Raw genomic sequence first — 25981 nt, 5'->3', positions numbered from 1 at the left:
CCCTACCTTCCATCTTGGAGTCAATACTGTATATTGGCACCAAGGCAGAACAGAGTTAAGGGGTAGGCAATGGGGGTCAAGTGACTTGCCCAGGGCCACAAAGCTAGGAAGTGTCTGAGACCAGCTTTGAACCTAGGACCTCCCATATATAAGTCTGGTTCTCAATCCACTAATCCATCCAGCTGCCCCCAAACTTTTAACTTTTAAATTAAGTGTTTATTCTTTCTCCCACTCACCAGCCATTTTCAAAGAGAAATAACAAAACCCTTATAACAAACAGGCAAAATTAAGAAAATAAATAAATTCTCACACTGGTCCTCAAAACTGGGTCAAATTTTATATATTTAATGGGTCACATCTTACTAGAATATTTTATCACTATGATCCATTCATTCTACTAGAGTTGAGCTCTACTCTGTTAATGTCAAAATAAATTTTAAAGTCTTTTTGCTTGTCATACAAAAATGCAGACATTTTAGAGGTAAAATATGGGGTTCTTATAATCATTATTCTCTGATGACTTTATAAATGACATTATATAAAGGTATTTATAAATTTATATTTAAAAAGACATTTAAGCAACTGAAAATTTGTGATGGAAAAGGAAAAATAAGGATGGAATGAAAAATAATTAGCCCAAAATTCCTTCCTATAAAAAGTACTGCTTAACTAAACAGATGTGAACAGGATTATATGTCCTATAAAAGCTACAGAACATTTTCTTTATCATTTGGAAGTAAAGCTAACACCAAAGTGTTAGACCAAAAGAATGAATTTTTACATTTGCCTTTGAATTTTTCAAATTTTAATGCTTCAAGAATTACAAACCTGTGAAGGCAGCTGGTTGGCTCAGTGGATAGAGAGCCAGGCCTAGAGACAGGAAGTCCTGGGTTCAAATCTGGCCTCAGACACTTCCTAGCTGTGTGACCCTGGGCAAGTCACTTAACCCCCATTGCCTACCCTTACTGTTCTCCTGCCTTAAAACCAAAGTTGATTCTAAGGCAGAAGGTAAGAATTTTTTTTTAAAATTACAAACCTGCAAATTATCTGTTCCAATGAAACCCAGAAGCAAGTGGACTTGAATTTGAGAAAGTTTCAGCCATTCTGGGCTTTCAGAGTACCAGATAGATAGGCTGTCAAAGAGAGGCATCATGTCTTCTAAAAGCTAATACAAAAAGAAAGAGAGAAATAAGCAGTTATTCTCATTTTACTGAAAATAAAATCTCCCCAACACTAAAACATCAGAAACCTAGTCAAAAATGCATAGCCAAATGGGAAAGGACCTATATGTACAAAAATATTTACAGCAGCTTTCTGTGGTAGAAAAAACAACTGGAAATTGAAAGGATGCCTATCAGTAGAGGAATACCTAAACAAGTTGGGGCATATGATTGTGATGTAATACCACTGTGCTATAAGGAATGATGAAAAGTCTGGTTCAAAATGTCCTGGGAAGATCTGTATGAACTGATACAAGATGAAGTGATCAGAACCAGGAGAACATTATACATTAGTAAAAGCAATATTATACTGATGATCAACTGTGAAAGACTTGGCAACACTGATCAGGATAATGGTTCAAGTCAATTCCAAAGAACTCATGATTTAAAATGCTATCCACTGCTAGAGAGAGAAGTGGTGAACTCTGAGTGCAGAATAAAGCATTTTTTTCACTTTGTTTTTCTTGCATTTTTTTTTGTTTTGCAATAAGGTTAATTGAAAATGAGTTTTGCATGACTTTACATGTATAATGAGCATCATATTGCATGCCTTTCAATGCTCAGGGACTGAAGAAGGTGGAGAAATTACAATTCAAACATTTTTAAATGAATGTTAAAAAATTAAAATTCTAAAAAATTAAAATTTTAAAATTAAAAAAAATTTAAATTTAAAAACTTAAAAATTTAAAAATAAATTTTATGATCAATATGCAAAGGAAAAAATCCATTGGCAAAATAATAAAAATGAATAGACTGCTTTGTATCATTTTCTCTGATGTTTGTCTCAACTGTTTACAAAATAATAATCTCCATACAATTAATAAATACTTTGAAAAAAGTCACTAGGTAAATAACTTCAAGAAATACTACTATACCTTTTCAGTCCACAGATTTGAGTTAACTAGGCCCTCTGTCTGCAGAAAATCTTGTATGATGAGCAAAAGTCGAAAGGCATTTTCTGCAGTTGCTGGATTAGTTTTTGCCTCTCTGTTTTCGGTAACTGCCCACTCTAACATCTTCTGTAGCAAACTAAGAAAAAAAATCCTTTTAAAACCATTACTAAGTGAAAACCATTAAAAATTTAAACAAAGTAGCACAGGATATAAAATAAACCCACATAAAGCATCACCTTTTCTATATAGTACCAACAAAACCCAGCGGGAAGAAACAAAGAAAAGCTCCATTTAAAATAACTGCAGAGATGCACAGAATGTGGGCCTCAAGTCAGGAAGACTCATCTTCCTGAGTTCAAATCTGGCCTCAGATACTTTCTAGTTGTGTGACCTGAGACAAGTTACTTAAACCTGTTTGCTTCTATTAACTTTTCTGCAAAATGATCTAGAGAAGGAAATGGCAAACCACTCCAAGAAAACCCCAGAGAGGGTCACAAAGAGTCAGACACATCTGAAATGACTGAACAATAACAGACAATATAAAATACTTGGAAGTATACCTTCCAAGACAAACCCATGGATTATATGACCACAATTACAAAATGCTTTTCTCAAAAAAACAAAACAAAACAAACAGATCTAAACAGCTAGAGAAATATTAATTGTTCATGAGTTGGCCAAGCCAATATAATAAAAAGGATCATTTACCAAAATTAATGTATTTATTCAGTGTCATGCCAATTAAAACTAACAAGAATCATTTTATGGGATTAGAAAAAAATAGTAACAAAATTCACCTGGAAGAACAAATGGTCAAGAATATCAAAAGAATCAATTTAAGAAATATGAAGGAACATGGACCTAGCAGTACCAGATTTCAAATTATATTACAAAACAATAATCATCAAAACAATCTGGTACTGGCTAAGAAAGAGAGTGGTAAAACTAGTGGAACAGATTAGGTACACAACACATAATAATAAATGATCATAATAATCTAGTGTTTAATAAACCCAAAGATTCAAGTTTTTGGAACAAGAACTCACTATTTGGCAAAAACTGCTGGGAAAACTGGAAAGTAGAATAGTAGATGATAGGTGAAGACCAACATCTCACATCATATAACAAGATAAGCTCAAAATGGTTACTTGACTTAGATCTAAAGGGTGATATAAGCAAAGTATAGGGGAGCATGGAAAATTTTACTTGTCAGATCTATGGATAAGGGAAGAAATTATGAACAAATAAGAGACGGAGTTACAGAAGGTAAAATGGATAGCCCTAATTACACTAATTTAAAAAAACTATACAGCTAGATTAGAAGGATAGCAAAATGGATTGAGAGCCAGGCCTGAAGACAGGAGATCCTAGGTTCAAATGTGACTTCAGATACTTCGTAACTGTGTGACCCTGGGCATCATTTAAGCATCATTATCCCATTTCCCCTTTCGTACTCTTCTACCTTGGAAAAATGCAGTATTGATTCCAAGATGGAAGGTTAAGGGTTTAAAAAAAAAGGAAAGCAGGAAATTGGGAAAAAATTTTTGTAGCAAGGTTTACAACTATACAGAGAACTGAGTCAAATTTATAAAAAATAAGAGCTATTTCCCAGTTGAAAAATGGTCAAAGGATATGAACAGTTTTCAGAAGAAAAAAATCAAAGCTATCTATCATCATATGAAAAAATGCTCTAAAACACGATTGATTAAAGAAATGCAAATTAAAACAACTCTGAGAGTATCTCACAACCTAACAGAGACTAGCTAAAGGAAAATAACAAATGCTAGAGGGATGTGGGAAAATTGGGACATTAATGCACTGTTGGTAGAACTGTGAACTGGTCTACCATTCTAGATACTATTCTTCAATAAAGTATACAGACTGCTCAGAAATGCTAAGAACAAAATAGTAAATCATAAGTAGACACAATATTCTCATTTTAATTCACCAATAAACACTGTAGTAAAATTTCAAAATTCTAACATTTAAGAACAAATCTGAGAGGCAACAAGGTAAAATTTTTTCAAATTCTAAGGAACAACAATCAGAATAGCAATTTCTCTTTTTGTATCCTTAGTATTCAGCACAATGTCTGGCATAAAGTAAGCATTTTTTATTGACTGATTGATTTGAATGGGAACATTGTATTATAAATAGTAACTAAGAATATTTATATTTTTTGAACCAGAGACTCCACTACTATGTTTAAACTTCAAGGACAACATCAATTAGAAGAATGTCAATATATATTCTAAAATATTTATAGCAGATCTTCCTGTGATAGCTAAAAATTGGAAACAAACTAGATGATCATTAATTAGCTAAATAAATTATAGCACATAAATACAATGCTATAAGAAATCATGTGAGTCTGCTGAGCTCAAAGAGATTCACAGTTGGCAATGAATAAGTGACACTGATACTACTTATTCCTTATCTTCCAACATGGGAAAGTGGACCAAGAATTCTAATGACCAAGAAAATAGGACCACCCTAAACTACTACATAGCCTTCACTGATCTAGAATACTTAATCAGTTATGCTACAAAGAGTCAAGCTACAATGAACCTCCTCAACACTGAATTTGATGCCAAATGCCTGAATGATTGCATTTTTGATGATGCAGTTGTACAGTTAAACATGAAATGTAGACTTTTCACAGTGGTGAACAATGCAGGTAGGTCTAAGGTCCAAGAAGAGTACTAAAGGGAGACCAAAAGTTTCTCTCCAGAAGAAATATTCTCTATGATCTTGGCCAACATAGAAGAGACTGCTGAATCTTACTTTGGGAAGACTGTCACAAATGTTGTTGTCACAGTACCAGCCCACTTCAACAATTCCCAATATCATGCCATGAAAAATTCTGGAACCATTACTGGTCTCAATGTGTTCCAAATCATCAATGAGCCAACTGTTACTGCAATTGCTTATGGTTTAGATGAAAGTTTGGTGCCAAGAGAAATGAAAAATGTGTTAATCTTTGATTCTGGAGGTGGTACTTTTGATGTCTACATTCTTACCAATGAAGATGGAATCTCTGAAGTCAAGTCCCCAGCGGGGGACACCCACTTGGGAATGAAAGACTTTTGACAACCACATGGTCAATTATTTCATTTCTCAGTTCAAGCAAAAGTACAAGAGAGACATAAGAAAAATAAGAGAGCACCATCTGGGCCTCACTTGTGAATGTGCAAAATGCACCCTTGCTTCCAGGATCCTGGTCAGCATTGAGACTGACTACTTCTATGAAACTATCAACTTCCATATCTATATCACCTATGCCCATTCTGATTATCTGAATGCTGACCACTTCTGTGGAATACTAACCTATGGAAAAGACCCTAAAAGTGATCCCAAACTAGATAAATCAGAGACTCATAACATTATCTTGGTGGGTAGTTCCACTCAGATCACCAAAATCTAGAAGCTTCTGGAAGCCACCTTCAATGACAGCTCAAAAGTCTAACGAGGCTGTTGCCTATGGTGCAGCTTTCCAAGATGCCACTTTGGAGATAAATCTAAAGTTATGAAGGACTTGCTGCTGTTAGACAGTACTCCTCTTTCCTTTAGAATTAAAATTGCTCTTCTCCAAGCCATAGTTCATCTTGTTCTTCATCCTCTTCTTCACTTGCTGACGTTGTCATCTCCATCAAGTCTTTATCAACGATTGTGAGTGGACATCAATCAGGTCATTCATCTCATCAGGACTCATATCACTGAAGCCATCTCCTCCCAGTAGGTTTGCCAGTATTACAGCCTTAGCTACTGCAGATGATGGACTTTATCATGAGAGAATCCCCTGTAATTGTGGACCACTTCTGGCCACAAATTTTTCCAGCTGGCATTTACTGTTTCACTCTTCATCTCCTTTATCGCCTTCTGAATATTTAGGAGACACGAAGCAATTTTATAGTCACGCCAGTACGCCTTTAGTGAGATGTTTTTATTCAAGTCCATAGCTTCAACCAGGTTTTGCAGGGCGTTTCACATGTAGAGAGCCTTAAAAGCACAAATAATGCCATGAACCAAGGACTAACTGAGTGATGTGGTGTTCAGGGACAGATCAACAGCATGGCCACCAGCACTGTCCATGATCATAAACTTTGAACTTGAGGTTTTTCTCTGCCAGATAAAGATTAACCTCCAGGATAAAGCACTGCCTAGATCAGCTGTGATGAATTTCATGATCCAGGCCTTGGGGCAGTGCATCCAGTACACAGGCAACACATTCTTAGTTGTTTCTTAGGGTCCTTGGGTTTTTTTGATTTATAAATAATCTCTAGCTTTATCAAAAAGCCCACGGCATTCCCACACATAATCAGGTACTCAATATTTTGAGGCCTTAAAACCAGGGCTTTGGCTTCATCCTTCATAATAAAAGTGCAAGACAGTGTCCATTTCCAGAACAAGCCCATCTTATCCATGTTAAAAACTTGTTCAGGCTTATAGCCTCCTTCCAAGATGATGGATTTGAACATGTCGTTCACATACTCCTCTGCTCTGGCTTTATCCACAGAGGCAGCTTCTCCATGCGGAGAAATGTTCTTGAGTCCAAAGCATCTCTGAAATTTGTCAAACCAGCCCTTGCTGGTACTGAATGGAGCTGGTCTAGTGGGAGAAGCACTCGATGGTCCTGCTTCTGCGTCATTGCCTCATCCTTATCCTTGTCACTATTGTGAATGTCCATGCTTTCTACAAAACTATCATATGGTTTTCTTGGCCTTTGTCCAGATGGTGTTGGTATCCAGTGAGATATTCTTCCTGCAGTCATTTATCCACAAGGCCAATGGAGACTCCATCCTCACAATGGCCTTATTGTAAGAAGTGACCACCCTTTTTGCAGTCTTGTTAAAAGTCATTGTTGCCGTAGACATAATATTCTTCTTGTCTTTATCTAGTGAACAGTAGATTCATTTATCCCATAATGGTGGCCTACAGCCACGTAGCTTTTGCCTTCCCTTAACATGTCGAGAAGTTCCACCTTTTCTTTGACAGTAAGCACCTTCCTCTGGCACTTGGGTTCATTACCAGAAGCCTCAGAAGGCACAGAATGTTTGGGTGGCATAGGGCTTGAAATAAATTCAAACTTTTACGAAAATTTCACAAAAACACAACACCGCAGAGCAACACTACACACAGCGATTAGACGTCAATGTGAAGTGGACAAGGAGAGATGCTGAATGTATGGACACAGTGCAGGAAAGCAAACAGACCGATGCTACAGTCACTGAGCCAATCACGATCCAGGATACAGAACACAGGGCTGTAGCGACCAATAGTGTGCCGTGTACAATCTGACGGTAAACTTGCACAAGTGGTAGTGGCGTACTGCATTTCAATTGTGTATAGTATGATATTCATCTGCAAAATTCTGTGACCAAGCAAAAGTCCCATGAAACAAAATTAGATTTTTTTTTCAAACCTACAATTCAGTGAAGCCATGATATAGCAAGGGATAATTGTATTACCTACTCTGACAGCCAACCAGCCTGGTGTGCTTATTTTGATTTATGAAAGTCAGAGACCAATTGCAAAGGATAACAACTTTAGTAAATTTGAGCTCACAGGAACCCAACATGCCCTGAAGATTGAAATAACATTTGATATTGATGCAAATGGCATCCTCAGAGTTTCCACTATGGATAAGAGCATGGGCAAGGACAATTAAGATCACTGTCATCTGGAAAGACCTCCAGGAAGTGATGCAGAGCGAAAGGAACAGAACCAGGAGAACATTGTACACAGAGATGGATACACTGGTAAAACTGAATGTAATGGACTTCTGTACTAGCAGCAATGCAATGATCTAGCACAATACGGAGGAACTTATGAGAAAGAAAGAACACTATCCATATCCAGAGAAAGAACTGTGGAAGTAGAAAAACAGAAGAAAAACAACTGCTTGATCACATGGGTTGATGGGGATATGAGTGCACCCTAGTGCAAATATCAATAATATGGAAATAGGTCTTGATCAATGACACATGTAAAACCCAGCAGAATTGTACATTAGCTATGGGAGAGGGGTGGGAGGAGAGGAGGGAAAGGACATGAATCATGGAACCACGTAAAAATACTCTAAATTAATTAAATAAAATTTTCCAAATTCAAAAAAAAAAAAAGACCACTGTCTCCTATGACAAAGGTCAAAAAAGACATTGAGCATATGGTCTAGGTCAGTGATGAAGAACCTTTTAGAGACAGAGTGCTGGGTCCTGCCCCAACCCCACACAGGGGAGGGAGAAAGTTCTTCAATTGGGCTGCTAAGTGGAGGGACAAGTGAAGTGAGGAATGTCCTCAGCAAGTAGAGAGGGGGAGGGGAGTGGCCTGAGTGCACCGCTCCCCTCCAGCTCTGCCGCTTGTGAGTTCCTATTGGCTGCTGTGCAGAGGGGTGGGGGAAGTGAAAAAAAATGTCATCAGGTATGGTGGTGAAGGAGAGGGGAACAGCTCTGCCTGAGCCAATCTGCCTTTCTAGTGGGGGAAAGCCACATTCCCACAGAGAGCACTCTGTGTGCCATCTTTGGCATCTGTGTCATAGGCTCACCATCACTGGTCTGGGAGGCTAAGAAATACAAGGCTAAAGATAAGAAACAGTGAGACAAGATATCTTTCAAGAGTTCTCTTAAATCTTATGCAAAACACGAAGGCTACTGTAGAGGATGAGAAATTCCAAGGCAAAATTGGTGGTGAAGACAAGCAGAAGAACCTTGGCAAAGGTAATGAAAAAATCAACTGGATGGATAAGAGTCAGACAGCTGAGAAGGAAGAATTTGAGCATTCCAAAAACAACCAGAGGGCTGCAATTCCATCATTACTCAACTGCACCAGAGTGCAGTAGGGCATGCCTGGTGGGTAGGTTCCCAGAGGGAGGAACAACACCATCTGGACATGCTTCTTTCAGACTCACTGTTGAAGAAATCAACTAAAGACACCATTAGAAAGTGTGTTCCACACAGCTTTCCAAAAACCAAATTTGTAACCAAGGTAGTAGCAATTTAAAAGGTAACATTTAAGCTACTGTGTAAATCTGTGAATTCTGAAAACTAGAGTATATGCAGAGTGAGAGATGGGAACAATGCTGAATTTTATTAGTACTATAAACAAGTAAAAAATGCAGTTCTTGTCTTGGAGAATAAAATCTATATATTTAAAATTGGCACTCCAAAAAAGAAAAAGAAATAACGTGTGTGATGAAGCATGGAAAGATCTATATGGACTTATGTAGAGCAACAAAAACAAGGAAACAATATAAATATTATTCATAATATATATAACACACATATATACACAATAATGTAAATGGAAAAAAGACTAGTGAAATGTCCTAAAAACCTAGAAATATGAGAATATCAAGAAGAGGGTGATGAAAAATGTCCAAAAGCTACAAAAAGTTCAAGAATGATGAGATCTGAGAAAAAGTCATCTCTGTCACCTCCCCTTTGAAAAAGATCCTATTCTGAATGCCACAGAATCACAGAGGAAAGAGTTAAGCAGCTAAGACTCTCTAGGGAACTAAATCTCTTTCCAGGATTTTTTCCCCCTCTTGTACAGACAGTAAAGATAAGTAATTGCTTAATATATTAGATATAGTTGTGAAATATGGTCCAGTGAGACAGAAATCAGTTCTTGATTGCTTACCACAGTTTTATTTCCTCTGGAGATCTAATTAGCTCACTGGAGATTCCTGGTTTAGTCAGAGCAGAAAGCACTTGGCCCCTTTCAATCCAAGCAGCGTCATCTGTCCTTTCTAGTCCCCTCCACATAACACAACTCAGAATGCTTGTCATTAATTGTAGGAGCTCTTCCTCACATCTCTGAGGGGGAAAAGACAAAGATAAACAGAGTTAAAATTGTTCTGACATAGAATAACTCATGAAAAATAAACATACATATTTATTTCCTTGCATTTTTGTTTAAAAGGTTAATCAAAAATATAATTGCACATGACACTTTCAACAAAACACACAACAGAAAGTGTCTAACAAGATATTAAAATTGCTCCTTTTGTCAATCAATAAACATTTAATGCTGTCAATGTGTCAGGTACCATACTAAGTGCTGATGATACAAAGAAAGCTGAAAAACAGTCCTTGCTCCATAAAATGGTTTTTTAGGCAAATGTGCATTTTTCCTTCCAAATCAGCAGCAAACTGTTTGGGCATCAAGAAACACTAATCTGTTGACATTAAGTTTTCTGGTAGTTGTCTTATTTTGAGGTCACTGCTTTTGTTGAATGTAAATATTTAACTTGGAAAGGATATGCCTTTGATCAGTTCCGCCCTCTGCATCACACATTGCCTGTGTCACTCATAAGAGACTGTCTGTCTCTTCTCTTCACAACGGCATAGTGAATGTTTGCTTTGAGGATGCTTACATGAAGTTTATTGCATTTGGGTGCTGGTGATGAGAAGATCATGAGATACACAAGTCTTTGGTAGTACATGACCACTGCTATTTCTGTTTCCAACTCCATTTCTCCAATGACTCCTTGCTGTATCTGATAATCTGTGCCTACTCTGGCATTAAAGTCACTTAGAATTACAAGCTTGTCCTCTTTTAGCATACTATATTCATAAATTTTTCTTTTACCTCATCAGGGTTAATCATCGTGAGAGCATACACACAATGATAATGGTGGCATGGCACTCTCCTGCAAGTGGCAACTGCATCTTTATAAGCCTGTCATTCTCTCCTTTTGGGAGGCATCCAAACTTATTGACTAGATTAGATCTGATTGCAAAACCTACATTTAAGCTTTATGGCACTCCTCATCACAGTGACCATCCCAGAAAAATGTGGATCCAGCTCCAAATCTGGTGAGCTGGCCTTCATTTGCCAGTCTTGTTTCACTTAGGATAGTTATTTGGATGCAATACCTGCTGAGTTCTCTCACAACAACAAATGTTCATCTTTAGGGTCTATTGGATTTCATATTGCTCTTAATCATGTGTAGATTACATGTACCATTGATAAGTGGAATTGTCTTCATAAAATTTTTTCTACTTTTTTTGTGTTTTAACTTGCAGGGTAGAATCCCCACCTGCCATGGTAAGCAGGCCAGAGTTTGGTTGGCTAAAACAGACAATTTTTAGGGCACCTTTTCTAGCCCCTTTCTCATGCCAGGAGGTGAATAGCATAGTCCTTTAAAAAGGCTACTCAGGGTGTTGGGTGGCTCAGTGGATTGAGAGTCAGGTCTAAAGCCAGGAGATCCTGGGTTCAAATCTGGCCTCAGACACTTCCCAGCTGTGTGACCCTGGGAAAGTCACTTAATACCCATTGCCTAGCCCTTACCACTCTTCTGCCTTGGAACCAATACACTGTATTGATTCTAATACAGAAGGGTTTAAAAAAAAAAAAAGACTACTCGGGAAGATGGCAGAGAAGGTACAAAGACTTACCTGATCTCTACCAAATTACTTTCCAAACAACTTTGCTATGAAGGGCTGGGAGAGTATTAAAAATATTGCTCCTTAGATCCCTTTGGAAGAACTGAAAATTTAGGATCCACAGAGGTAGCTCTGAAGGCATCTGCACAAAGAACCTGATACTTAGAATAGTGCTCCTTTCACTACAGGAACAGAGACCAACTTTTAAAAGTTTTTTTTAAGTTAAAAGAAAATAAAATAAGCAAATGGCAAAAAAAAAAAACCAAAACACAACATAGAAAGTTATTTTGGTGACAGAAAACCAAAACACAAACCCAGAAGATAACAAAGTCAATACTGCTACATCCAAAACATCTAAGAAAAATAGGAATTGATATCAAGCACTTTCAATACCAAAATAATAAAAATAAATGGCAGTAAGTAGAAAATGAAGCATGTTTTCTGGTAAATTTTAGTTTTAATGTAACAGAAGTGAGGTGGCATTTGTTCATTCATTCAACATTAACCATTTATTGCCTGCACATTTTATGAAAGGCAGGACACTTAGAAGATGCCTGGCTTGGAGCCCGGAAGAGCCACAAAGATTAACAAGTAACAGACCACACCCTCCAAGAGTTCAAAATCAACAAAGGAGGATTTTTTAAAATGTATATATGATATACAGCATATACTCATAATATATAATTTTATAATGCCACATATGATACTGTCATAACCTAGAGAGCTTCAGGACTGAGTTCCTTTAGGTATTAGATTGGCTAAAGGTATTAGAGGGCTAAAGGAGTTGTTTGGTATGTAAAAAAAGGACACTGGTATAGCCAAAAACTGGCAACTGCCTCTGACCAGTTTGCATCTCAAACAATTTGTTCCAGTTCTCTCAATGTTTAAACTTGAAAAGTTTACCAGATTTCTCTTTTGATGATCTGGATATCATTTATAGGTTTTGATGATACTACTCTTAACTGATTTTCCTCTTATCTCTCTATGTACTCCTCAGCTTTTTTTGCTGGTTTATCCTGCATATGTCCCCTAACTATCATATACCTCAGGGCTCTATCCTGTGCCTCCTTTTCTCCCTCTTTTCACTGTCTCTCAATGACCCATAGGATTCATTTGTCATCTGTATGCAGACAAATCACAGATATACACACATATTCAGCCTCAAAAATCTCCCCACAACTTCAGTCTCAGGTTACCAATCACCTACTAGACATTTCAGAATAGATGCCTAGTATACATCTCAAACCCAACATGACCAAAACTGAAATTACTGCCTTTCCTCTTAACCTTCTCCTTCCCAACTTCCCATTTCCCTAAAGAGTATCCCCATTCTTCTAGTCATCTAGGTTCATAATGCTCACATTATCTTGAATTTTTCCTTTACCACAAAAACGAATTCATTTGTCAGTTTTTACCATTTCTATCTCTCTAGCTTTCTTTTAATCCATTCTCTCTACTGACATAGCTAGCACCTCAGCTCAGACTCTCATTACCTCTTGCCATATTTCAGTAGTCTTCTAATTGATCTCCTTGTCTTAAATCTCTTCACAAAGTGGCCAAAGTAATCTTCCTTAAGACTGTCTGGAACTGGCCAAATCACTCCCCTTCCCAGACAACTCCAATGATCACCTATTGTCTCTATGATCTGTTACTCAATTTCTAAGAACAGGAATGCAAATAAGAGAATCAAAGTCTCTAAGCCAAAAAGAAATAGGTTTATTGGGAGATGGTCAGTCTCACAATAAAGCTGGACTTCTGGTCAAGACCAAAAGACTCAACTATTGTAAGAGGACTTCTTTTATGCCCAAAGAATTAGACAACTATATACCAGTTTAAAAATAGTTCAAGACAATAGTTATATCCATCTAAAAATAGCAACACACAGGAGCAAGGTTCATTGGCTGGAGCAACTAGGAAAATAATTCTTTTTGGTAAAAGGAGTCATTTGATGATGAATTAAAAGTTGCTTGATAGACAAGGGGGAGTGGGGGAACCTGGACTACTGACATAAATGATAAGAGTAGGTGGTACTGGATGGTAGCAGGCTTTGAAACCAGGGTCAGGCCTAGTGACATATACTGGATCACAAGTTCAAGATGATAATTATTGCTGAGGGTACATGATATAGCAATTTTAAGGATGCAGCCCAAAACTGAGGCCTATACTAACAATGATTACCTATGCTAAATCAGTTATTTACTTAATTTGAAACCTTAAAAACTTCTACTAAAATAATCACAAAAGACCTACTAAAATCATCACTTATGCTAACATTATTTAACAATCTTATAATTACAATTATGATTAGCTCAATAGTACTCCTAATATTAAAATCTAATCCTTATATAAGGGGTTAGGGGCTTTTTCACTCACAGATCGAATATAAACTTCCCAGTTGGTTTTTAAAGCTTTTCATCACCTGGACCATCACTCTTTCCAGCTTTACTGGCCATAATTTTCCCTCCCTCACTCTGGAATCCAGCTAAGGTCTTTCTGTTCCTCATATAAGATACATCATCTCTCATCACCTCACTGTGCCTTTTCAGGGATTGCTCACCCTTATCCCCAGGCCTAGAATGCACACCCTTCTCAGATCTTTCTGAGAGAATATCTTTCTTCCATCAAGAGGCAGCTCAAGTATCACATTCTACAAGCACTAACCCCAATGCTATTCGAACCCCAAGTTGTATTAAATTGCTTTATAGTCATCATCTCTTAATGTCTTCATAGCTCTCTTGGATTTAATTATCATCTATATATAGGAAGATGACTCACTAATTTATATATCTAGGCCCCAAACTCTGCTATAAGTTTCAGATTCAAACCTTTATCACATCTACTGAGCATTTTAAAAGTGGATGTCTCAGAAATAACTTAAATTCAACACATCTAAAAATTAACTCAAATTATTTTTCCCCAAATGGATTCTGCCTACAAATTCCCCTACTCTTGTGTAAGGCTCTACCATTCTTCCATTCACTTAGGTGTGCCACCTTAATCTTATCTTCTATTGCCACTATATTCTGCCCCTGTCAGATACTATCAGACTTACCATAACTCTCCATGATTCCCTTTCTCTCCCACTTTTCATATTCCTTTTATCTGTCTTCCCCAATTACATTGTAAATTCTTTGACAGGCAGGTGTCTTTGTTTTTATTTGTATTTGTATTCCTAGTCCTTATCACAATGCCCAATGCATAGTAAGCACTTAATAAATATTTATTCACTGACTGATTGGAGAGAAGGATAACTAGATGGTAAAGGTATTTGTCAAGGACTAGTTGAAATAATGGGGCATGTTTAGCTTGGAGATGACTAGATTTGTTCTAATTAGTCCTAGGAGCACAACCAAGAGATTTAAGTAAGAGTTAAAAAAAACCACCAATTTAGGCTTGATTTAAGAAACATTCCCTAACATTAAATCTGTCCAATGTGGGCTGCCTTGAGTAGTAATGGTTTCTCTCTTCTTGGAGTTCTTTAAGCAGATGCTAGATTACAACCTGCCAGTTGTGTTATGGTAAAGAATCCTTCAGTGTATGTGTTGAATGATAGCTACAAAGGTCTCTTCCAACTCTAAATCCTGTGACACTCTGCCTCACATTATAAAACCAATCAATCATAAAATCTTGTCATTTACAGAGGCAGCTAAACCTGGAGTCAGAAAGATCTGGATTCAGATACTTATTAAACCCACCAGAGCAAAACATCCCAACAAGACTATACCCAAGAGATAAGAGAACTCTTTGAAGGAAGGAAATTCTTTCAGGCTCTACAATATCAGGAACTGTGATGTGCTTTTTCCTTTTCTGTAACTATATATGTTCTCCACAATCATTATATTCTAAAAGTTTGAGGCTACTCTTTTATTTGTGAGATAGTTTGACCAAAGTTTATGGGAGAAATATTTTGTCCCTAACCTTTGCTAAGAGCTAATTGAATGTATTGGATGACTGTAAGTGGAAGCACACTGGTAGGGGCTCAGAAACTCATGTTAGGCATGTAGACCCTTGTAGTGATTCTCATATGATTCAAAATGAGGCTGAAAGTAGCCATTGTTCCCAAACCATGAATGTATGTTGGGAGAATAGCCAAAAACTACTACATAAAGAATTACTTAATTTAATATGAATTGGTTAACATTGCAAAATAAATTAATGATAATATTGCCTCCCTCCCTAAGACCTTTTCCTCCGATGGGCAAGTTTCTCCACAAACCTCCATTTGAGGAAGCATCAATATTAGCCATTATATTCTCTTCAAACCTAGACCAGTCCACAACATTCCAGATGACCTCTGCACAAGTAACTTGACTGCTTCCCAAGTTTCCAGATTTTTCAGCTCCCTTTTAAGTGTTTTCTTCCCCCACTAGAATATAAGCTCTCTGAGGGAAGGGACTAGCTTTCCTTTTCCTTGTATTTGTACTCCCAGAACTTAGTAAAATGCTTGGCATACAATTTAACAAATGTTGAATCCATCTATGTAACTCTGAAAAACATTTTGTTTAAAAAAAAAAAAGGACATACCCAGTTTTGATCTAAAAGGAAACTGCTAATGCACAAGTGAGTCATTGAGCATTTACTATTTTTAGGCATTTTACCAAGACCTAAGAATACAAAAAAAGGGTAAAATCCTTCCTCAAGGAGTTTAAAATCTTATAGTTGAAACAATATGTAAAAATACACACACACACACACACACACACACACACACACACACACATACACACACACATACACACACACACACGACACATACAGAGTAGATGAAAGATAAGAGCCAAAGGAAGGCACTACCAGGAGTAGGGATGGGGACGAGGAAGTTGAAAATGTCTCCTTGAGTTGAGCTGATTCTTGAAGAAAGCAAGGGAAACTTAGATGTGGAGGTTAAGGGGAAGGAGGCAGTTATGCAAAAGAATGGAATTGGAAGATGGGAGTGTCATGAAAAAGAACAGCAACTGGGCATGTTATTGTAGTACAGAACACTAAGTGGAGTAAATTATAAGACTGTTGGAAAAGCAGGAAGGAAGAAGGTTGTGAAGGGCTTTAAATGCCAAACAGAGGAATGTATATTTATTTGTTCATGGAGGTAATGGGGAATTGCCCAAGTTTGGTAAGTAGAGAAGTGACATGGACAGACATGAGCTTGGTATCTAAGTGGAGGATGGACTGGAATGGTGATGGGCCTTAGAGAAGAGAAACTGGTGCTAGTCCAAGTGAAGAGAGGACTAGAATTAGGATAGTAATTATATAAGTGGAAAAAAGGGAACATACTTGTGAAGATAGAAATGACATCATCTGACAATAGAATGGATAAATAGAGTAAATTTTAGTGATAAGTCAGGAGGGCCAATGAAGTTTGGGGCATAGATAACTGAGAAGATGACAGTGATAGTAAATCTGGGAAGAGGAAAGGTTTGGAGGTCAGGATGAGGATAATGAGTTCTCTTCTGGACATGCAGAGTTTAATATGCCTATGGCACAACCATTTTGTGATGTTCAAAAAGCAGGTGTTAGTATGGGATTGGAACTTAGGAGAGAGACTTGGGCTAGGGATATAAATAAATCACTGAACACATGAGAGCTGATGAAATCACCAAGCAATAAGAAATGGAGAGGAAGAAGAGATTAGAACAATCTGAGTTAGTGGGCATGACTTGGGTAAAAATTCAACAAAGGAGATTAAGAATGAGTAGTCAGACGGGTAAAAGCAGAAACAGGAAGCAGTAAGGTCAAAACAATCCAGAGAAGAGAATCCAGAGGGAGAAGTTGATCAACTGTGCCAAGCATTGTAGAGAGGTCAAGGAGGATCAGGACTCAGAAGTCTATTTGATTTGGCAACTAAGAAATCCCTGGTAACTTCAGAGGAGATCATTTCAGAATACAGAAGGTTTGGGAATGAGAGGAAAAAGAAGTAAAGGCACTTAGTGTAAAGATAACTTTCTCAAGGGATACAGAACAAAAGCTAGTAGGGACAACTAAAAAGGATGGAGTTTTAGGTCAAAGAACATGTTAAGTGCCTACTTTGTGCCAGGTATTGTGCCATTTATTAATATAACAAGTAAACTATGACTTAAATTTCTGGGCTTATGAGAATGAGAACATGTATTCGATATATTAACATGTGCTTATATGAAAATAATAGCTTATATTTCTGTATCTATAGCACTTTAAAAAGTTTTACATAGTGCTTTACGTACATTATCTCATTTGAGTCTCACACAAAAATGAATATAATTTGCCACACTTTCAAGGTCAGGAATAATTAAGAAAATACTATAAAACACAAGTAATATCCAAATATTATTTCTGTCCACAAAAAAGTATTTGGATGGAAAAAAATAATTCTTACCTCTTGGCTGTCAAATAATGAAAGGTCATCAATGAACCCCATGTCATTTGTAAGGTTGCTTTCCTTGTCAAGCTGCACAGAAAATGCTTTAGAAGAACATTCTATAGGAGATGGTGTGCTAGGCAAACTGTCTGGCATTTGACTCCCACTATCACTTAATTCCAGTGAATCAATCCCAGTGAGATCCAAACTCAAATGTGAAGAATCATTAAGCCACAGTTCTTGGTTTTCTGATACTGAGCTATCATCTAGTAGTAAGTGTGTATTAGAGTCTAGAGACTGTCTTTCCTCTAAACACCATGGATCAAAAGCTGCAGTAGCTAAGACAAAGGAGTTTAATTTCTCCCCTTCTCCCTTTTCATCACAGTACTTCTTTAGATCTTCAAGGGCATTTTTTTTGTCTTCTTCCTTCATAATATCAGCCCTGCTTTGCTTAAGTCCATTTCCAGTTACAAAATTTAATTTTAGAAAAAGTCTAACCAAGGTTTCTTGCCATCCTACTTGTTGAGAAATCTGTTGGGCTGCATCTGGTTGGGTCTGCAAAATTTGTAAAACCTGCAAAAGGATTAGAAGGAAACATCACAACATATATTATACTGCCATAATAATCTACTAATTCTATTTTTAGTTTTAGAATTAAATCAAAAATGAATTCTAATATTCAACATGATAAAAAACTCAATCATAAACTTAATGTGAAATGTTAAATTATAGTATATAATTGTTATATAAATATAACAAAATCAAGTTATTTCTTGCTATTATTAAGTACATTTTACTCAGACAAACTTATTTTATTAAGAAATTTAAATAGATCGTGTCAAGAACATACCAAGTGACACAGCAAAATTAACATGGTGAATATTTGCCAAGTTAATCATATTCATCCCCCATTCCACAAATTTTTCCTGTGAATAAATGATATGTACTGATCTCACCAGTCACTCATCAGCACTGAAAATTACTTTGATTCTTCCCACCTCTTCATTCACCAGATGCAATCTATTAAGGAAGACTTTTCAATTCTTTCTTTGGAATAATGTTTTTTTCACATATAATTTTCCTTGCCATGCTTGGCAACTACCTATTACTTAAATCCTTATCTGTCCTAATTCAACAATTTAAACATTTATTAAGCATTTTCGATCTGGAATCTTAGATTCAATGAGGGGTGAGGAAAGAAGAGAAAGCACGAAGATACATACAACATAAATAAAAACTAATTCTGAGGAAAGGGGAAGAACTAGGAAAATCAAGAAACGGAACTTGAGATGATTCTTCAGAAAATTTAGGAATTCACAGAGGTAAAAATGAAAACAACGAGCATTCAGAGAAAACTTATGCAAAGGCAGAGGTAGATGATACTATATAATATGTAGGAAAGAAAAAGTAGGGCACTTTGGCCAGAAAGTAGTGTGTGTAGGTGACGGTGGAAAGTAATGTGAAATAAGTCTGGAAAAACAAGGTAAGAGCCAGATTATAAAGGGGTTTAAAATGCCATAGAGAAAATTTTATATTTTATCCTTGAGCCAATAGAAGAACCATTCTTAAGCTTCCTGACCAAGGGAATGACAGTTAGACTTAAAAGTCTATTTGGAAGAAAAGTAAGCCTGGATGCAAGTAGACCAATAATAAGTCTTTTATACTAGTTTAAATGAGGTGATGGACAAAATTATGGTGATGGCTATATGAGTGGAGAGAAGGAACAAAAAAATGAGAAAGATGTTATAGAAGAGGAATAAATAAAATCTGGAAACTCAGTAGATACGAGAGATGAAGGATAGTAAAGAGTCAAAGGTAAGTCTTAAGACTGTGAACCTAGCTAGATGGCTAGAAGAACAACAGAAACTGAGAAGTTAAGAGCAAAAGTGGGAGGAGGGGGAAAATACATACAAGGTAGGAGAAGAATGAGTTTGGGACATCTTGAGTTTGATGTCTAGTAAGTATTTGGTAATATGGAAGATCAGGAGGGAGATGATAGAGATATGTCATCTATACAGAGAAAACTGAACCCATAGGAGCTGATAAGATCACTGAAAAATGTAGAAGAAGAATAGTCAGTAACTCCTAGTTTATTTCAATGATCAACTAAGTGTCCTCCTTGCTCAGTCTCTTCCCCTCGCCATTCTATCCTACAAAGGTTAGTTTTCCAAAAACAATGCTTCCCAATCTGTCTTTCAGTAAGTTAGTTCTCTCTCCCAGCTTTGGATCATCTGTAAATTTGATAACTATGCCATTTGTACCTTTATCCAAGTCAATGATAAAAAGTGTTCAACAAAACTGGGCCAAGCACAACTGGAAACTATCCAAGCTAACACTGAACCATGAATGACTTACACTGTGAGTCTGACCATTCAATCTGTTACAAGTTAATCTCTTCCATAAGACTAACATGAAACACTTTAGCAAATGCCTTATTAAGATTTAGGTTAACTAAATTTAGGTAAACTATACATAGGTACATATGTAAATTTGTCTGGCCAATGAGGGCTCAGTCTTCAGAGCATATGCAGGAGGCTCAGCTGCTGCCAGCCCATGTGGAGCCTTGGAGAGAACCTGCTTCTGGCAATTGAGGACAATATGGGATGGGAGAGTCCAGTTCTCCACTTCAGAGAATGCACAAGTATTCTATGACTGTATCCAGTGCACATTATGAGAGAAAGTATGGTGAAGAAAATGCCTTCTGAAAGAAAAGGTCACATTAGTGAAACTCCCTCACTTTCCTTGGGCTATCTGTTCAGGAGGTCTAAGGATGATTTGCTATGGGCAGATGAGGGCTGGGGGACGAGAGGCCCTACCCCCTCCTGCCTAACCTCTGAGAACACGGCCTCAAAGGAAACTTGGGTCTGGGTTGGTGCTTTCTCCAGTTTATTGCCTTTTCTTTGCTCAAGGGCTTTAAGAGACTTTGAAAAATCATGGAATATCCATGGCAGCCAAGACACTGTGTCCTACAAAGCATTCACCCAACCAAGGTTCACCTCTAAATGTGGCATAGCACATGAACATAGTCACTCCCTTTCTTGTAGGATACGGTGTCTTGTTTTCCCACCAGGTTACTGCTCTTCTGCTATCATTCACCAAGGCTAAAACAATTAGCCCCTCTTTTAGAAAATGCAGTCCCTCACTAATGCATTGCTGGTGGAGTTGTGAGTTGATCCAACCACTGTGGAAGGCAATTTGGAACTATGCCCAAAGGGCATTAAAAGACTGAGGGCCCTTTGATCCAGCTATCGCATTGCTGGGTTTGTACCCCAAAGAGATAATAAGGAAAAAGACTTGTACAAAAATAATTATAGCCGCACTATTTGTGGTGGGAAAAAATGGAAAACGAGGGAATGTCCTTTGATTGGGGAATGGCTAAACAAGTTGTGGTATCTGTTGGTGATGGAATACTATTGTGCTCAAAGGAACAAAGAACTGGAGGAATTCCATGTGAACTGGAAAGACCTCCAGGAACTGATACAGAGTGAAAAGAGCAGAACCAGGAGAACATTGTACACAGAGACTGTGGTACAATCTAACATAATGGGTTTCTCTAATGGCAGCAATGGACTCAGGACAATTCTGAGGGACTTGTGAGAAAGAACACTATCTACACCCAGAGAAAGAACTGTGGGAGCAGAAACACAGAATAAAAACACTTGCTTGGTCACATGGTTCATTGGGGATACGATTGGGGATGTAGACTCTAAACAATGACCCTAGTGTAAACATTAATAATATAGAAATAGGTCTTGATCAATGATACATGGAAAACCCAGTGGAACTGCTTGTAGGTCACGGGAAGAAGGTATAAGGAGGAGAAGGAAAAAAAACACAAATCATGTAACAATAGGAAAATATTCTAAATTAATTAATGTAAAAAATGTGAATTTTAAAAAAAAGAAAAAAAAAGAAAATGTAGTCCCTAAGAGAGTTAATCCATTCATTTTTGGAACTATAATGCTAAGGATAAGCTGGCTTGCCTGGTTAGTGAATACAAACTTATCTCAGGCCACAATATCTATTTGGGCTCAGGCTCAGTGCTTCCTATCCCATTTATAGTCAATCACCCCAACCATTCGGCAATTTTTCCATCTACTCAGCCACCACATTTATGCATAATTTTCTACCCTCCACCCAAACCCTACAACTTCTTGCTCTATGTACAATAATCAAATCAATACTACCACTGCCTATGGAAATGGAATGTTATTCAAATGCTATTGGTATCAGCTCACCATCCCTGTAACTATTCAGTTCAAATCTCCCCAACTTGAACACTGCTCTCTTATATCTATGGTTTCTCCATTAGGATATAAGCTCCTTAAAGACATGAACTATTTCAACTTAATATTTTTTATCCCCAGGGCCAGTGTTTGGGAAATAGTGCACATTTAATAAATACTTTTTCATTCATTCATGTTTTGGGAGATGAAAATAAAATTAAGATTAAATAATCTTCCCATATGTTCAAGATTTAAAGTACATAAATTATATAAGTGGGTTCTGGGGGGGGGCAAAAAATTAGCATATATGGTATAAAAAACAAGAACACTCCTTATAAAACCTGTCAATAAACTTCACAGAATGTAAGTGAATTTTTCCCACAAAATTTTCATTAGCCTGGAAAATGGAGCATTAAAAAAGTGAGATCCTAGTACTCTGAAAAATTCATTCCCTAGAGGTTGACACTAAAACAAATAAACCATTCCTTAGAAAATTCAAGGCATTAAGAGTTCATATCTGAATGTTAAGAGCTGCAAATATCATTAGCAACACAACAGAGCATAAAACCTAATGGGGCTCCCCCAGCACACTACTGCTATTTCCAAAAACGTTTTAAAGCTTACTAACCTTCCTGCACATGGGCACTCTGACATGTGTATCCACTTTATGAGACATGTACATTACAGCTAACAGATCTTTGAAATTCACAACAGTATCTGGGTGAGAAAAAAATTACATATAAAATCAAAAGAAGGTGAAAAATATGCAAATAACAGTTTTATAAAACATGGAAGGATTGATTGCTTTTGTAAAATAAAAAATATAGAAATAGTCTAATTAAAATGTAGGACTATTCCAAATATTCCCTCCTCCGAACTCTTATATCAACTACGGTCTACATCACACATTTATAACTTGGCATGTTGTAATTTATATGTATCTTTTCTTGTACATGCCTTATTTCCCTAGCTAGATTATAGTCTCTTGAGAGCTGGACCCAGATTTTATGCATTTTTGAATTTCCAGTCCTTAACATAGTATTCCATACAGACACTCAATAAGGTAAAAATAAATATTTCAAAAACTGAAATCACAGAAAAAGGGAATGATTTAATTTTATCCCCAAGAATTTAAGCTTTTTCAAGGAACATGTAGTGTTTTTCATACATTTTCCTTAATGATTACAAATTGTGGACACAAATTCATTTATATTCAGGAAGACATAATATTACTGAATGAAATAATAAGTATATAGAGTGTATGTAACCTTATAAAGTGATCTGAGGGAGCATTAAACATTTCAGCAATGGTAAATCGACTTCTAATCTTATTACTAACAATTCAACTTCAAGTATTTAATTTTGATGGGAGTAGGAAACTCCTCCTCATGACAAATATTATTGCCTATCATTTGGAAGACTTTCTTGAGTTACTGCACCCAAAATTCTTCATCCTTCAGTCAGTTTCTTTAAATTTAATGATGCAAAAAATGTCTTTAAAAAGCAGAACATTAAGTCCATTACTAGGTGTATACTAAAAAGGCTTATTATTAAGAGAAATACTTAAATGTACTTTTATCCATACCTGTATTTAGGACTTGGTTAAAAAGGTTCTTAATAAGAGAAACATTAACTGGTACTTCAGTCAGAAGGAGCCCCAGTCCTGAATAACCAACATCTCTAAGTCGAATACGCTGTTTACTACGCTCATAGACTTTAGTGCATTTCAGCATCTGCTCTGTAATCTGTAAGAAACAAAAATAATACATTTTGGTTCTCATTGTGGAAAACTTAAGCTCAATAACCCCACTAACATAAAAGAAAACAACACCAAAAGAAACAGAATTCAGATGAATACAATTATCTGTTTTGACTTCAAAGAACAGAATGGATGAAATAATGGACAGAAGCAGGGAAAAAGAGGCAATATGGAAGACAAAGTTGGTGGTGGTGGGTTTAGACCCAGGAAGACCTGAGTTTACATCTCAGTACATTTACCAACTGTCTGGGCAAATCACTTAACCTTTTCTCATGTTTAAAATGATGGAGCTGGATTCCATGGTCACTAAGATCCTTTACACTCCTAAATCTATGATTCTATGAGTATGTCACATGCTATCAGAAGTATTTGTTTTATTTAACTGTACTTTGTTACAAGGTAACAGACTTGTGTTTGGGATTTGTTAATGGAAGTGACAGCAAGTCACTTAACCCAGATTTCCTAGCCTTTGTTGCTCTTCTGTCCTAGAACTGAAATGAAGACAGAGGGTAAGAGTGTATTTAAAAAAAAAAAAAAGAATGAGGCTAGGGGTCCTCCATCCTTCTCTGGAGATAACAGTAATATGTCTTAATTATGTGTTCTTGTATGTCTATTTATAATGAACAATGTTGACCAGCTAATATAATGAATCCTTCATATATATATATATATTTTTTTAAACTTATTTTTGTTCCTTCTCTCACCCTCCCTACCCAATTCAAACTTTTAGAAATCTCAGGAGTTACCAAATTAATGACCCCCCCCAAAACTCTGAACTCCTGTACTCTTCTCCATTTTTGTTCATTCCAAATATGATCTTGATGATGTCAATTCAAAGAAATCAAAAGGATGCTTCATATAGTCGTTCTAATAATATCAAAGGAAACAATCAGGCAAAATGGATAAGAGGTTAGATTACTTTCTATTAATTTTGTAAATATGGATGACTAATCTATTTTTTGCTATTAAAAAGGGAGTGGAGTCAGCCAATGCTTTAAGTGAATATTGTTGGTAGTATGAAAAGTAATATTCTGGGATGCTATACAGACAGATCCTGAGTCTGTGAAAAAAGAAAAATTTTCAATTTGAGAGACTGGCAAAAGAGTTAAAACATTTTCAAATAATCCAGAGTTCACAGCTAATCTCTTATGATTTAAAGCAGTTTTTGGCCTACCACCCCCTTTCCAGAAAAAATATTACTTAGCACCCCCTGTCACATACTATCACCACCCCCTTACAGTTATTCACCGCCCCCCGGATCACCCCAGGGGGCGATGGTGCCCACTTTGGGAATCACTGATTTAAAGCATCAAATTAAAAGATACTTTTGAGGGGGCAGCTGGGTAGCTCAGTGGATTGAGAGCCAGGCCTAGAGACAGGAGGTCCTAGGTTCAAATCTGGCTTCTGACACTTCCCAGCTGTGTGACCCTGGGCAAGTCACTTGACCCCCATTGCCTACCCTTACCACTCTTCTGCCTTGGAGCCAATACACAGTATTGACTCCAAGACGGAAGGTAAGGGTTAAAAAAAAAAAGATACTTTTGATGCAGAATCAGAAAAGGAATACAAATGACACCATCAAATTGGAATATAATAAGAGAAAAGAATAATTTGGAGCTAAGTAATCACAGAACCTTTTTTTTTAATCATTAAAATTTTTTCAATCAGCAAAAATCTGACTTCTTAGTTTCTTATACCACTGCCCCCTGCCACAAATAAGAACAAAGTTTAAAAAACAAAAACCCAGCCCCTGTTACTAACATTTATAGTGCAGCAAAACAAATTTCTATGTATGTGTATGAATGTGCATGTATATATATCAGCAGATGTCTCATTCTGCACTCTGAGTCTTTCCCCTCTCTATCTGGAGATGGGTGACAGGTTTCATCAGTCCTTTGAAACTATGGTTGGGCATCATACTGATCAGTTTCTAAGTGATTCAGAGTTGTGTGATTTTGCCATATTGTTGTCATTAAATAAAATGACATCTTGTTTCTGTTCACTTCAATCTACGTTAATTCACATAAGTCTTTCTAGGTTTCTCTTCATCATTTCTTATGGTACAAAAATATTCCATTATATTCATATACCATAATGTGTTCAACCATTCTCCAACAGATGGGCACCTCTTTATATTCCCATTTTTTTGCCATCCCTAAAAGAGCT

General features: G+C 36.7%; 1 protein-coding gene across 1 annotated transcript in view; it reads right to left on the bottom strand.

Annotated features, from left to right (window-relative positions):
• The window catches only part of NBEAL1 (neurobeachin like 1), a 173817-nt gene that overhangs the window by 66285 nt on the left and 81551 nt on the right, over positions 1-25981 (bottom strand). Inside the window, exons 23-28 of the mRNA XM_044670647.1 lie at positions 23642-23801; positions 22685-22773; positions 17849-18403; positions 9752-9927; positions 2096-2249; positions 1037-1165 (exon numbers count right to left, since the gene is read on the bottom strand). Of these exons, the coding sequence (XP_044526582.1) occupies positions 1037-1165; positions 2096-2249; positions 9752-9927; positions 17849-18403; positions 22685-22773; positions 23642-23801 (1263 nt within the window). The remainder of the gene's footprint in view (positions 1-1036; positions 1166-2095; positions 2250-9751; positions 9928-17848; positions 18404-22684; positions 22774-23641; positions 23802-25981) is intronic.

This window comes from Gracilinanus agilis, chromosome 3 (genome assembly GCF_016433145.1).
Source record: "Gracilinanus agilis isolate LMUSP501 chromosome 3, AgileGrace, whole genome shotgun sequence".
Taxonomy (NCBI): domain Eukaryota; kingdom Metazoa; phylum Chordata; class Mammalia; order Didelphimorphia; family Didelphidae; genus Gracilinanus; species Gracilinanus agilis.
The sequence above is the reverse complement of the archived record's forward strand: the minus strand, read 5'-3'. Positions and strand labels throughout refer to the sequence as shown.